This window comes from Danio rerio, chromosome 16 (genome assembly GCF_049306965.1).
Source record: "Danio rerio strain Tuebingen ecotype United States chromosome 16, GRCz12tu, whole genome shotgun sequence".
NCBI classification, from domain to species: Eukaryota; Metazoa; Chordata; class Actinopteri; order Cypriniformes; family Danionidae; genus Danio; species Danio rerio.
Genome location: NC_133191.1, coordinates 16,162,740 through 16,177,402, shown reverse-complemented (window position 1 = coordinate 16,177,402; position 14,663 = coordinate 16,162,740). Strand labels below are relative to the sequence as shown.

General features: G+C 39.0%; 1 protein-coding gene across 2 annotated transcripts in view; it reads left to right on the top strand.

Annotated features, from left to right (window-relative positions):
• The first annotated feature begins 206 nt into the window (after positions 1 to 206).
• Positions 207 to 14,663, top strand: part of ankib1b (ankyrin repeat and IBR domain containing 1b) — an 80,553-nt gene continuing 66,096 nt past the window's right edge. For both annotated transcript variants that reach the window (XM_009292183.4, XM_068214103.1), the window contains exons 1-2: positions 207 to 354; positions 7,159 to 7,423. In XM_009292183.4, coding sequence (XP_009290458.1) covers positions 7,236 to 7,423 — 188 coding nt within the window. In that variant the 5' untranslated portion in view covers positions 207 to 354; positions 7,159 to 7,235. The remainder of the gene's footprint in view (positions 355 to 7,158; positions 7,424 to 14,663) is intronic.

Sequence of the window (14,663 nt, the reverse complement as noted above, 5' to 3'; positions counted from 1 at the left end):
ATGTCAATAAAAAGTTAATTTGGAACATCACTTTTAGAAACGTTTCTAGGCGTTTTAGTCTTCTGTGAAAAAGCTACCTTAGCCTCAAAAAACCACCCTTCCTGTATTTACATCTGTTCGGCTGTGCTTCTTCAACGGGCGCGCGACTGATGGGTCTCTTATTTTGAAATAAGGAATTTCAGTGAGGCCAGCGGCGCGTGATTGACGGAGGCTTCACGGCGGCCGAGGACCGTTCACAACAAAGGCGAGAAGCAGATTTTTTATTTGGAGTCAACACTGTTTCATCAGTTAACTGCGAAATTATTCAGGGTCTAAAAGAAGAGAAAAAACGACAGCTGTCATCGTGCTAATTGGGTAAGCATGTTATTTATATTCAGTTATGCTCCATCGGTGGAATTAACGTTACTTGTTTGTAACGACATGCAGTGTTATCAATACGTTTATGTGTCATAACAACAAGTCCACCAGTCGACAGCGATTAAATTGAGTTTCTTTCTTATAGTTAATCTATAACGTTAGTCTATATATACTGGCTAAACGTGTGTGTCTCTGTTTTTTCGGTAACATCTGGTTTTATAATGACAAGTTGCCAAGCTAACTCAGTTATCATGACTGATCCGAACACAAACGAGCTGGAAAAGCGGACTGCTAATAGATTTAATTTATAATTACAAGTAACAAATGCTTTTTTGCGCAAAATGGAACGCAGTGGAAACAAAACCATCAAGCTAAAAAAACTGACCAGCAACACTGAAAACACGCCCCGGTTACTATTTTTATCAGTGTAAATAATAATGTTTTGCAATACACGACTGTCCAGTCCAGTGTTGATTTTCTCGTGATTCGACTGTGTAATCTATGAAATGTTTATGTAAATGGCTGAAGCCGTAAACACGTCGCCCTGCCCCTTCTAGGAAATCGACGTTTGCTATAAACAGCGCAAAGAATCTGGAACAACACAAACACAACAGCTGACTTCCTGCATACCGAGCATTTCACTCTCCAGCCGGAAAAAATAAACGTTACGTGCCTTCTTATTACCCTTACAAACGTTATCACGTTATGCCTTAGTTACTACAATTGTTGTTGTTGTTGCTACCGAGCCATAACTGATTCAGTGTCAAATCTTGTTTAGGCTGACAGACGTGTTTTGGGATTAACGTTACTCTTGATTAAAGGTGCAACAGTTGAAAATAAAAACATAATAACAGAGATATTTAATTAAAACTATCCACAAGACTCCAGATTAACCAGGGCTTCTAGAAAAAGCTGTTTTGATGCACATTGGATGCCCACCTGTGGATGCTGACGTCACATGACTGGCAGTTGACAGAAATAGAGTGGTGCAGGGATGATATCAAAAACCGGAAGAATAGCTGTGTTTATGTCATATTATTAACTCTCGCTCATAAGTTGTATTTTTTTTCCCCAGCATCAAAAGTTTTTCCACCTGACTCCCTCAATAAACATTTAGACGTTAGGTGTTGCCCAAATCTCACAATTCCAATTATATCAGGAGCTACCACTTGAATGTCACATTTTCATCTTGAAAGTATAAGATGACATGAAGGTTCCTTCAAGATTTTCCCTTTGGATTTACCATTTTTTTAGAGTAAAATGACATCTGTGGTAAACGTGTCTTGGCAATACTTTAATTGCCAGTTGAATGTATATTTTATATAAGCCGTTGCAAAAAGTAGCTACATAAGAACACCAGGATGCATGTCTGTTCAGTTATTGTTATGTTCAAGTATCATCATGGTATGAACAGTTTAGACCAGGGGTGTCCTGGAGGGCCGCTGTCCTGGAGAGTTTAGCTCCAACAAAAATCAAACATACCTGAACCAGCTAATCAAGCTCTTACAAGATATATTAGAAACTTCCATGCAGGTGTGTTGAAGCAAGTTAAAGCTAAAGTCAGCTCGACACCAGGCCTTCAAGACCGAGTTTGGACACCCCTGGTCTAGACAGTTTTGTAATTATAATTGTAAGTCTCTATAATAAACTCTTAAGTAAAATCTCACAGTATCCCACATCTTCTTGGTTTTGATGTCGTCCTTGCATCACTTTAACCAATCAGGTGATTAAAAGTTGGCTTTCTAACCTTATAATTGATGCACATTACATCATTTTTTCCACATAGTTTTTGTGAGGAACGAGCTATGAAATTATTATATTGACCTTATTCTTCACATATGAGCAGGCACAGCCATTGGAATCTATTTGGCTCTAGATTTCTGGTCTCATTCACTTTCATTAAATTTTAAAAGTTAAAACAGCTTGTTATTATATTTCTTATTATATAATTCTACTTTTTATGTACACTACCTGACAGAAGTCTTGTTGTTGATCCCAGTAAGAGCAACAAGATATAACTTGAGTTCTAGTTGATCATTTGGGAAAGTGGCAGACGGTAGATTTTTCCTATGAATCAGCTGTTGAATAGCATCCTAATCATCACAAATACTGCAGAAGACCTATTGGAACTCGCATGAAGCCAAGATTCTCAAAAATTAGTCAAGTTTGGTAAAGGAATAATCATGGTTTGGGGTTACATTCTGTATGGAGCGTGCGAGAGATCTGCAGAGTAGATGGAAACATAAACAGCCTGCTGTATCAAGACATTCGTGCTTCCCATTACATTACAAACCACAGGAAAGGGCAAATTCTTCATCAGGATAGCACTTATACTTCAGCCTCCACATCAAAGTTCAAGGTGCTTCAGGATTGGCCAGCCCAGTCATGAGACATGAACATTATTGAGCATGTAAGATGGAGGAGGCATTGAAGATGAATCCAAAAATGGGTCAAGACCTCATATCTCACAACACGTCTTTCTTTAAAAATGGTCAGTTATTATTTTGTTACTTTTGAAAAAAAGTTTTTCGTAAACATTTGTTGTGCTTTATGGAATTTCATTTAGGAATGTCCTTTTATACTCATTTTTTTTAAGATTGAGAAAAAACACTAATAAGATAAAAACAAATCCCAGCTGTTGAACAAAAACACAAGTGTACTTTTTTGAAGAGGTTTTGAAATGATCAAAGTGTTATGGGAGAAGCAGCTGTTTTATAGTGGAAACAATGGTTACCATGGCAATATATTTTTATGATTGTGACGAGAGCATTACAGTGCCCTGCAGATCGTGGCCACTTTGATGTTAAAGGAATAACATTGTGTTTGAGTGTGAAGATATAATCTAGTTACTCTCCGATTTCTAGTTGCTTAATGATTGACTTTATGGTTTGGTGTCTTGCTAATCTTTGGCTGATATACTGGTCCTCATGTCATTCCAAATATGACTTAGCCTACTTTCTTTATACAATGGAAGTCATTGGTAACCAAAAGTGCTTATTTGTCAACACTCTTCAAAATATATTATTGTAAAGCAAAGCACAGTATATCGCTATCTGGCGACAAATGCTCTTTTTATATTACCATTATGGTCCCATAGGGGAATAAATTATTGGCTGATAAATCCTAGATTACTTCCCCTGGTTGATGGACTTCAGATGTGTGTTGAGGCCTTGAGAGTTTTGATTAGTTTCTTCCACATGACCTTACATGTCACACACAGCAGATGTGCACATCATGCTAGAGGGAAGAAAAGATGTTGGCAATGTGGAAGTTTTTCTCCATGAAGGAAGAGGGTTTCAGTGTTTGTTTGAGCAGTGTTGGGTATACACACACACACACACACACACACACACACACACACACACACACACACACACACACACAAGCATATATATATGCATGTATATACACACACACACACACACACACACACACACACACACACACACACACACACACACAAGCATATATATACATGTATATACACACACACACACACACACACACACACACACACACACACACAAGCATATATATACATGTATATACACACACACACACACACACACACACACACACACACAAGCATATATATACATGTATACACACACACACACACAAGCATATATATACATGTATATACACACACACACACACATATATATATATATATATATATATATAAATATATATATATATATATATATATATATATATATATATATATATATATATATATATATATATATATATATATAATACGCAGTTAAAGTCAGAATTGTTAGCCCCCTTTGAAATTTTTTTCTTTTCTAAAATTTTCCCCAATGATGTTTACAGATGTTTTAAGCGTCTTTTTTCCAGATAGTCTACAGAACAAACCATTAGTATATGATTTGCCTAATTACCCTAACCTGCCTAGTTAATGTAATTAACCTAGTTAAGCCTTTAAAATGTAATTTTAACTGAGTACTAGTTTCTTGAAAAATATCTTGAAAAAATCTAACATTGCAATATTTTTTATTTTGCGATATATATTGCGATACACACTATTTCACCATATGATGGAATATCTACATTTGAAAAGAATTTATAATGTTAGATTTATTGGGCTGATTCTGCAGTGGGAGTGCATTTCCAAAAAATCTAATACATTTATAAAATATTTGGGGTCCCCTGACACATTTTCCTTGCCTGTCCTATTTGCAGTTCATTTCTGCTTTTGCATATATTGTATTTTATGTATGTGTTTAGTCAGAGATTGATGAATTAATTAATGATAAATTTAATAAACAATCCATAAACATTTTGGGGTCCTGACACATTTTCTATGTGGTCTGTGTTATGTGCAGTGCATTTCTGTATGTGCATGTGTTTTGAGTATTTTCATGCCTAACAATCTATAAATATACAGTCAGGAAAAAGATACAATTGAAATAAAGCTTTTTATGTTAAAATTTTTTTATGTTTTATGTTATTGTTTTCCAAGTTTAACAGTATTCAAGTACAGTAACTGAATGATAAAAATCAAAATAATTCAAAAAAATTTATCATTGTTATGCCTGAATGCTTTTAAAAATCACTATACAATCACAGGAATCAAAAACACATGCAAATGATAAATTATAATATGAACTCAACACTGCATATCCTGTGATGTGACTATGTAAAGATCACATTGCGATATCGATGCGGAAACAATATATTGTGCAGCCCTAGAGTAACACGAATGGTCATTTTATGTACACTTCCACTTTTAATGCTTTGACATCCCTTTTTAAAATATAGTTCACACTTATCGCTCTATATAAGCCAACCCAAGGCCCACCAAAAAGGTTAGCCATGAAACTAGGCCGGACGAGTTGTTTCACCCATGAGATTATCTATGTGTGTCAATTTTTGTGTCATGTTCCTGTTTATTTTTTTAGCGTCTGTTTAAGATTTTAAGCAAGTAATGCGAGCGTAAATACAACCACAACTGATACCTCAGGTGTCCATGTTGACAGATGGCATTTGTGGGGGCATAACTTTTGCCCTGCTGAATCCTGCCCCTCGACAGAACCTGCTCGCAGTAGGACGACAGCAGTTGGCAGAGGGAGCCGGAAGCCCCTAGTGTTCCTGGAGGAAGTCTGTTTCTTTCCTCACCAGCTCCTGTGGAGATTGAGTCACTGTGTTGAGACAATTAGCTGTCTGCTTCTGATCCAAGACCTGTGTTAATTTTGCTTGTTGGACGGTTGACAGGGATTCTTGTCGATGTGCTGGTTTTAGATCAGCTGTGAGAGGTGGCCGCGCTCTCACAGGTCTACTAAAGGACACACATGTGAAGTGGGACACGTTTAGCATCTGCTTCTGTCAGGCCTCTCTCATGTGGTTTAACACGTGATTTTGTTTTGTGCCGGTTGGTTGTGGTGGGGATATTGTTTGCCCAGATTAAGCACTTCTGGCCTGATCCTTCCTCAGGTTTTGACTACATGTGTTTCTAACAGTTATACATTTAATATATCTTTAAGTAGGATTATTTTCGGTTTGGGTAGTTTTTTGTTATAAATTTTTTAAATAATTATCCAAGAATGCATTTATTTGAACCAAACATATTTCAGTGAATTACAGTGTCTGCAGGGTGATATGATCACTCAGAAGTCATTTCTCTAATGCTGATTTGCTGCTCAAAAAAATTATTTTGTGGAAATTGTGATTCGCTAGCACTACAAGTTTGGGCTAGGAATACTGGAAATTGTGAATATTGTCAAAAAAGTAAAGATTTTTGTAATATTACCATTTTTTGTTTTTATTTTAAAGTTAACATTGGATTCCAATTGAAGTTGAAATGATTCTTTGAGGTCTTTATAATACGTCTTTCTTGCATTTTGAAAACTATTTCTCAATAGGTTTGTAAATATCTTTTCTCTCTCTGTCAAAAACCCCTCGGTTAACAGTGACCTGTTTCAATACAATTTTATCTATAGTGGGCTTTTCTCTGACCTAAAACCCTACAGTGCAAACAGTAACAAAGCAGGGGTGCGTTTCCCAAAAGCACCGTTAGCCAACTAAGGTTGCCAGTTCCGTCGTTAAAAGCATAGTTTGTTGAATTGCCGTTTTCCAAATCCGTCGTTCCAATGAACATTCGCAAAACTGCGTCGCAAACTTGAGCTCTCACAACTACAGCTCTGGAGCTGTAGTTTGAATATGAAACATAGTTCCCGGGTGTGTTCTATTCCCAATGATTCCCCCTATGCCCTATTCATTTAGAACCTTCTAACATTTAAAGTTTGAATGATTGAAAAGCATTAAGGTCTTGTCTCTTAGGTGTAATTTGTTTTTAAACTATTTTTACAGTTTAGTTTTAACAATCTTCATGTGTACAATTGCATTCCCTTCTCAGTGCACTTTGAAAGCATTGATGTAATTTTAAACACAGCCTCAAGCGAAAGCTATAGGTGACCTATTATTTAAAAGCGGAATTTATATTCAACTTCAAAGCTTATGAAAACAAAAAGCATATTTGAATTATTTTAATTTATAGTGGGTCATTTATTAAGTATCTGTACTGTATATGACATGGGCCCGCTGGTTAGAACTGTCTGTTCTGTCCTGAGTCCTGAAACAAACTTTTTGGACCAGATCGGGAAATTCTAAATAAAAATCACAGCCCAGTGCCCATTTTCTTTTTTAATAGTAATTAAAAAAAAAGTGTTTATTATTTAAAAATGTGTCTTTAGTGAGAACATGAGACATTGTACCAAACTCAGTTATGCTACTTTTCACTTTATTGCATTGCATTTTTCATTTTGGTCTTGTTTTTAGGAAGCACACCATGTCGGCGGTCTGTAGGCCCACAGGCTGAAGAGGTCTGATTGTTCTGGAGAGCTGGCAAGCAAGAGATGGGGAACACAGCCACCAAGTTCCGCAAGGCACTGATCAGTGGAGATGAGGTTCTGGCCTATCAGCTCTACGAGGGCAACCCTCAGTTCAAAGAGTCTCTAGACCCCAATACCTCATATGGGGAACCGTATCAACACAACACCCCACTCCATTATGCTGCCAGACATGCCATGACACGCATACTCAGGTAACACACAGGTTCTTCTGCAATATTTACTATTTTAATGTTCTGCATATTTTAATGTCTGACTGTAAATAAAGTGTTAACATGATACAATTTTGTAGTTGTACTTTGAATTGTATTTCATTGCAGACAATATTAACATAAAATATTTCAGTATCAACTTATGCATATTTCAACAAGACAAAACTAAACCACATTCTGCACATATTACAAAGTCCTGACTGCATAGGAAGAAGATACAGGTACTTGACTGGCCTGTCTGCAGTCCTGACCTGTCTATAATAGAGAATGTATGGTGAATTTTGAAGCACTTTTTGAAGACGCTATATTGTTGGCCATCTTAAGACTTAAGACACCTGAAACACTTCATCACTTGGACGTTTAGTCCCTAAAGGTCTTTGAAGTGTTGTGAAAAGGAATGTTAACATTACAAAGTGGTAAATGGTTTACTGTTCCAACTTTTTAAACAAATGTTTTGCAAGAACCAAAATTGCATAAAAAATCAGGAAGAACACATTAAATAATATTTGTTGTATTGTCTGCATTGAAATACAAGTCTATGTAAATTCAGAAAACATGACTTTCTTTTTTATTTGCGTTTTCCATACTGTCCCAACCTTTTCTGATTTGGAAATATTTAGAAATTCAGTTGTACGATGACTTTAGAACATATCTTGTTAATCTGGTTTACTTTCACTTTGTGTTAAAGCACTTTTTTGAAGTGTCACAGGAGAAATGAGTGATTAAAAATGTCAAATTTAAATTTAGAAAAATCCCTTAATTCACAAAAAATGTTTTTGCTTGCTTGAGGATTTAGCTTTGTGCAACAATGGGTTAATTCAAATAATGGGAGATAAAACAAATTTGATCTAATTTGTATTTTCTAGTCTTTTTGCAAGTCTAAAAAGACTTGCTGAAAGCTGGGCAGAAAACATTTCATGATAAGTATATTTACATATTTTTTTGTCAAAAATTAATAAAAGATATATTAGAGCAATATAAAAATGTAAAGTTTGGCCACACACAATGGGAAAACATTTAAGAATAAATAAAACCATAAAGATAACAGACGAGTCAATATGTGTCATACAATATTGTAATTGTACCTTTTAAAGACAAGACAATGTTAGTCCAGGTTGTAAAATTGTTATTTGGAGCAACAAAGACTAAAAAATATAATTATAATATAAAAAAATTATATTATAATATTATAATTATATTATAGTAATAATATTTTTTTTCTTGAAAAGTAATGTATTTTAAAGGTATAAGACTCAGATATGTTTGTGGGTAAGGAAGATATGATATTTCTATTTAGAAATTTTCTTTTACAAATATTTTGACCCTCAGGCAAATTGGGAAACTGAGAAGAGTTTGTTTAAAATCCCTGGTGTAAATAAGTTTGCCTTGCCTACTTATAGTTATAACCCAACAGAACAAAATATACTTTAATACCAGGTGCAAACAGGACCTATTTGTCATTGACCCACATAATAATTGAATCTCACTCGCATACTTCCAGACAGATTGATATGACATTTCCTTACTTTTTACATGCTTACATCGTCTTAGAAATACTGAAGTATTGTACAATCACATTCTGCTGTTTTCCCGCCCAGTATATAACTATTTGGCCCAAAAAGTGAAGCCGTTTGAGCCAACTTTTGAAAGTTATTTTAAGGCAAACAGCTGTTTCAACTTCAAATGTGCTGAAGATTTTGGGGCTGAATCAGCAGGCCAGTGTTGTCCAAAATTTATAGCCGCTCATGGCTGTTTGCTTTGGAAAGAACTTTTTATGTTCCTCTTAAAGTGTGTGTGTGTGTGTGTGTGTGTGTGTGTGTTTAATACAAAATCAATGAAAGGGATCATGACATGGATGTTTCATATGTTCTTTCAGGTTCAGTACACTAAACAAGAAATATGTATGTGAAAAAAAAAATACCAACTATTATTTTCACCCCTCATCCCTCTTGGTGAAAAGGCCTGTTTTTAAGTGGCGGTTTCTTCAAAGCTTGTCAGTAAATGCCCAATGTTTTGATTGGCTGACATTATTGCATAGGAAACAGCATCAATGTTTCTTCACTTCTGCTTGAAAAGTGATTTGACAACATTTTCACATAAAATAATCATTCAAAGACAAAGCGTTATAAAATTAACTTTCAATACAGCTGTTATGAGATCCAGTATGGCTAACTTCTTCGTCGTTCTGCAAATTTTTTTTGGGAACTCTCCATTACACTGCTTTGTTTACAAAACAGCAGTCAAGCCCTCTGAAAAAAGCTTGTAGTGTAAAAATAAACTATCCACTTGAACTCTTATAGTGACACAAATCATTATAAGCATTTAAAGTAGACAAGTCACAGCAAAAGTTTATTGACTGTTAAGTTTGACCCTGTTTATCAGCAGACACTTGCGCCTACATATGGAAGAATGAATGTAGTGGAAACCATGGACTTATCATGCCAGTCAAATTTAAATGAAGAGTTTACTAAATAAAGCAAAGTCTTTGCATTTTGAAATACTACTGGTATGTTATAAAGGAGCAAATCAGATGTCTTGTGACAATGTATCAATACTCGTTAGCCTGTTTCACACCGCAAGCGTGAGCAGAGCTTGAGCAGCGCACGTTTTTTTTTTTTTCGGTTTCCATGTTAATAGATTAGAGCTTTCATACCACACTGTGGCGAGGGGGCGTGGCCGAGAGCCGTGGGAACAGGGTGAGGCCACCGCGTGAGTGGATACACGTGCGGTGCGCACCTGCCTCGGATCCCACGGAAGGAGCTCTGGACCATAAAGGGAGGACCGATGGCAGAGGAAGCCGAGAGAGGACCGGGCCCGGGCATATTGTTTTACTTTTGCTTTCAGTTTGACGGCAGTCTCCGCGAGGAGCTGCCGTCCATTTGTTTTGGTTTAAATGGCAGTCTCCGTGAGGAGCTGCCGTCATTATTATTAATAAATATTTTAAACCTGCGTCGGTTCTCCGCCTCCTTTTTCCCGGCGGCCAAAGGGCCGTAAACTTCATTACACACAAGTAAAAGCAGGATGTCAGCATGAGGCGTAGCTTCGCTGAAGCATCAGTGCCGCAATAGTTTTGGCGCTGGGTCTATTTTTGCCATGCTGCTCACGTTCAATTAAAGTGAATTAAACACATTGAATTACAGGTAAAAGTAGCAATTTTACCCAATAAATGTATAATTCCAATAATTTTACCCAAATAATGTATAAATTGATAATATTCACAGATTTTTATATAGTCAATCATATAAACGTAAACGATTAGACGGCAATAAATATTTAGTTGGGCCTGAACTACAAAACCAAATTTAAAACAATTTTAATATCGGTTTTGCTTGAGTTGCGCAATAGTTGGATCCTGGATCCTTAACTATAAGCCAACATCATCCTGACAATCAAAAACAAAAGAGCATGATATCACAGATGATTGTCTTTTGACCGAGTGCACCTGTAAAGACATGATTGACACTGCTCAGAGCGTGAAAAGCATACAGTTCTTTATAATGTACAAAATTTGTAAAATGAAGACTTGTAGGTTAAGGAAACAGCATAGGAGGAAGTTGCCGAAGGCCTTGGTGCAGATGAAAAGTAAAAAAAAAAGTGTGTTTATAGATAGATCGGTAACTAGATAGAATAGACAGAGATAGATTGATCTTTGCAGCAGCTGCCGATGAGCTGCGCGGTGCAGACGCAGTCGGTGTGAGGCAAATGCCTGCGCACTGCTTCTGCTCTCCATATGCACTTGTGGTGTGAAACAGGTGTTAGTCAGCGATATTTGTTGACACTCCAAAAAATTCTGCAATCTAATTTCAAATTGAATATTAATTAGTAAATCAACATTAATATATTACATGCCAAATTTAAAGACCAGTCATTTTTATTAACTCTCAAATGCCAACCAAAGTATATAACATGAATATTAAACTGAACTGGATGAAAATGAAAAAAGATTACGTGATTTTGTTATAAGAGATCATGTAATGATACAAATGAGTGTGAACGGACTAACCAGCAGGCTGAGCACATTGACCTAAACAACATTTCAGATGTTTTACCTTCTAAAACGCCGTAACCATTTCAGTATTAGTGTTATTATATTACTAATGACCTCCAGAACTGTCAAGCGTGAACTGCACTCTGTCTCATGGCTTTAAATGCCACCAGGTGCTTATTGCATCTCTGCATCATCTTCTTGGGTGAAAGTTATTTATTAAATAAAGAAAAGATTGACACAGCTTCTCCTATCGCAGCACATTTCGTTTTACTTTTGATATTTGGTGTCAGTTAATCAGGAAGTGACGGTTTTGTTTTCCCCTTCGGCAGGGGAACTTCAATGCCATGTGGAAAACCTTCCACTATGGGCATTTTGTTCAGAGAGCCAATCATCTGAAAAAGAATGGAAACGGGCCAATGAAATGCCAATGAGTTGGCAGCTTTAGCTTGCACAGCTGATGCTTGTTGCGATCAATTTGGCAATAAAAGAACAGAGCGTGCCAAGCAGAGCATCCTTTTTGCTACAGAGTCTTTCATGAAGCTTCTGAGAGAGTCAATGAGGGTTCCTCCTGCTGTACTACAGACAGAGTGAACGAGAGCGGTCTCCTGGTCCAGAGTGTGTGACACGCAGTGGTATATGGTTGATCTAGGTTTCTCCCTTGCCTGACGTTATTTTGGTTTAGTCCTCCAGAGTGGTTTGTATTGTTGCAAATTTCATAAAAGAGCAACACGGTCGTAATGGTAATGCGGTGCTCATGGGCAGTGCATGCCATCACTGCGGTGGCATCTCTGTTGCGCAGTTAAGATTGCAGCTTGCTCCTGCAAAAGGGCCACATACCCCTTGGCCGGATCTGAGGGTTACAGTGGGAGTAAATCAGTCACCCTCAGGCTTGCGGACCTCTCGCTTCTTCACGCGGTCCATCCGAGCTTTGAATGTGAGAAGCGCTCCGTCCTCAGATGACCACCCTCTCACTTGATGACACAGAGGCTCAGATGTCCACTGTTGCATTGGAGGACAGGCTGTCATAGTTTGATGAAGGATTCCTTCCCTCCGCTCCCTCCCTCCAGGGGAGCGATTGTGGTATCGGATCTAGAAACAGACATGATAACCGTGCTTTCCTAGGCTGCTTCAGCCGCGGGCCTGAAGATGGTTTATCCCCTAGCCCCGTGGCTGGACTGACGGATGGGTGTATTAGGTTAATTAAAAAGGCAAGACCTTCTAGCCTCCCATCCCATTCTTCCTGAAAGTGCAAAGTGGTCTCACACACTCTTGGAGGGCACCTTTCTCTGTTCGATCTGCGTGCGCCTCCGCCCTCACCATGCTTTATGGTGGAGCAGCCAGGGAGCTTTTCATCCAACGGCGCTTAAAAAACGCCACCTAAACCTCAAAGAAAGAGCATTTTTTCCTTCCCCGGATGTGAAAGCCCGAACACTGCCAGTCTGGGATGCGATGAAAAGCCTTCCGGCTTGCAGGATCGAGACACTTCGCCAGTGGCTCACGAGCTGTGGGACGACGGTCTCCCCTCAATAGTCTGGGTGCGAGGTAAGAGTGAATCTCTCGCCTCCACTTCTTCCACGCTGACCCACTGCTGGTCCATCAGAGATTGTAGCGAAAAAGTCATTAGTGAAGGCTCTGCCTGCTTGGAAGGATGCAATCTAACCGGTCCCACCAGCAGAGATGGAGAGAGGGTTTTACAGCCTGTACTTATTCGTACCCAAAAGAGCAGCCAATCCTAGATCTGCGCATTTTGAACCACTGTCTTCACAAGCTGCCATACAAAATGCTTACGCAGAAGTGCATCATCTGGTGCGTTCATCCTCAGGATTGGTCTGCAGCAATAGACTTAAAGGATGCGTACTTCATGTCTCCCCTTCAGGCTCTCTCTGTCTCTGCAGGTTTTCACCAAGCTCGCGGAGGGTACCCTGGTGCCCCTTTGGCCTGCGGGACGATACTCAATACTCCATTATCTCGACTGGCTGATTTTAGCGCTCATGGGATCAATTGATTATGCAAAGAGACAGGGTGCTTTGGCACCTCGACCTATTGGGGCGTCAGGTCAACCAAGAAAAGAGCATCTCTTTTCTCGGGTTGGAGCTGGACTCGATCACCATTTCCCGAGAGCACGCCCAGCTTATGCTGACCTGTCTGACATCCCACTGACATTATTCAGAGGCTCCTGGAGCATATGCCATACGCAGCCACTATCTCGCTGCTCGGGTGGTCCATATGACTCCCGCTTCAGCATAAGCTTTACAATCGGGTCCTGAGTGAGCACCAAGTGACTGTTACTCCGCTGTCTCGCCGCGCCCTCAGCCTCTGCATGGACCCTGCGTTTCTACTGGCCTGTGTAGCCTCTAGAACAAGTGTCCAGGCATTTCATGGTTTTGACGGATGCTTCCAGTTGCACTGAGAGGCCGTGTGGTGCGGGGATACAGATGTGGGTCTCTAGTAGGAACCTGGTTGTGATGGCATTCTAATCATCTGGAGCTGTTGCAGTGTATCTCGTGCTGTGCTGTTTTTTTTTTTTTGCAGTTTGTCTGGGAAAATGAAGACTCCACCTCCATCTGTACCAGCTGTTATAGGCTGTGCCTTTCTTTCTATCACAGAGATATGTGCGCTCTCTCGCTTGAGTTCCCCACTTGGCGAACACTAAACAGTTCCACTAGCTACACAGCTGGCCCTGGAGCCTGCGTAATACACATTTCTCCAGTGAGCCTACTCACACAGATACTGTGTAAAGTCAGGGAAGACGAGGAACACCTTGTGTATTGCACCTTGGCAATACACAATCAGACCTGTATTTCAACTCTCTCCTCGTGATGGCCCCTCCCTGGTACATCCCCTGGAAGCAGGGGACAGGCACTGTTTGGCCCCGCGCTCAGATCTATGAGGATCTATCCCCGCTCTGAAGACGTGGCGATGACGGCGCGCTGGGAAGCATCGACTAATCATCCAGTTCCCAGATGCGTGATATGTGGATATTTATTCTATCCTCTTCCCCTCTCATACTTATTTAAAGATCTCTCTATGGGAAAGGTCTACTCGATCAGTCAAACCAGTATTTTAATATTTTTGTCCAGGTTGACAGCCCTGCTGGTCGCGTTCAAATCTGTCAAATGGGTGGTTATCTGGAGGCATTTTCGGTCAGCGAAATGTGGGCGTTTTTGGCCGTCCCACTCTCATGTTTACCTGAGACTCTGGCCCACATAGGTGCTCTAGGTTCCATCAGCGTTC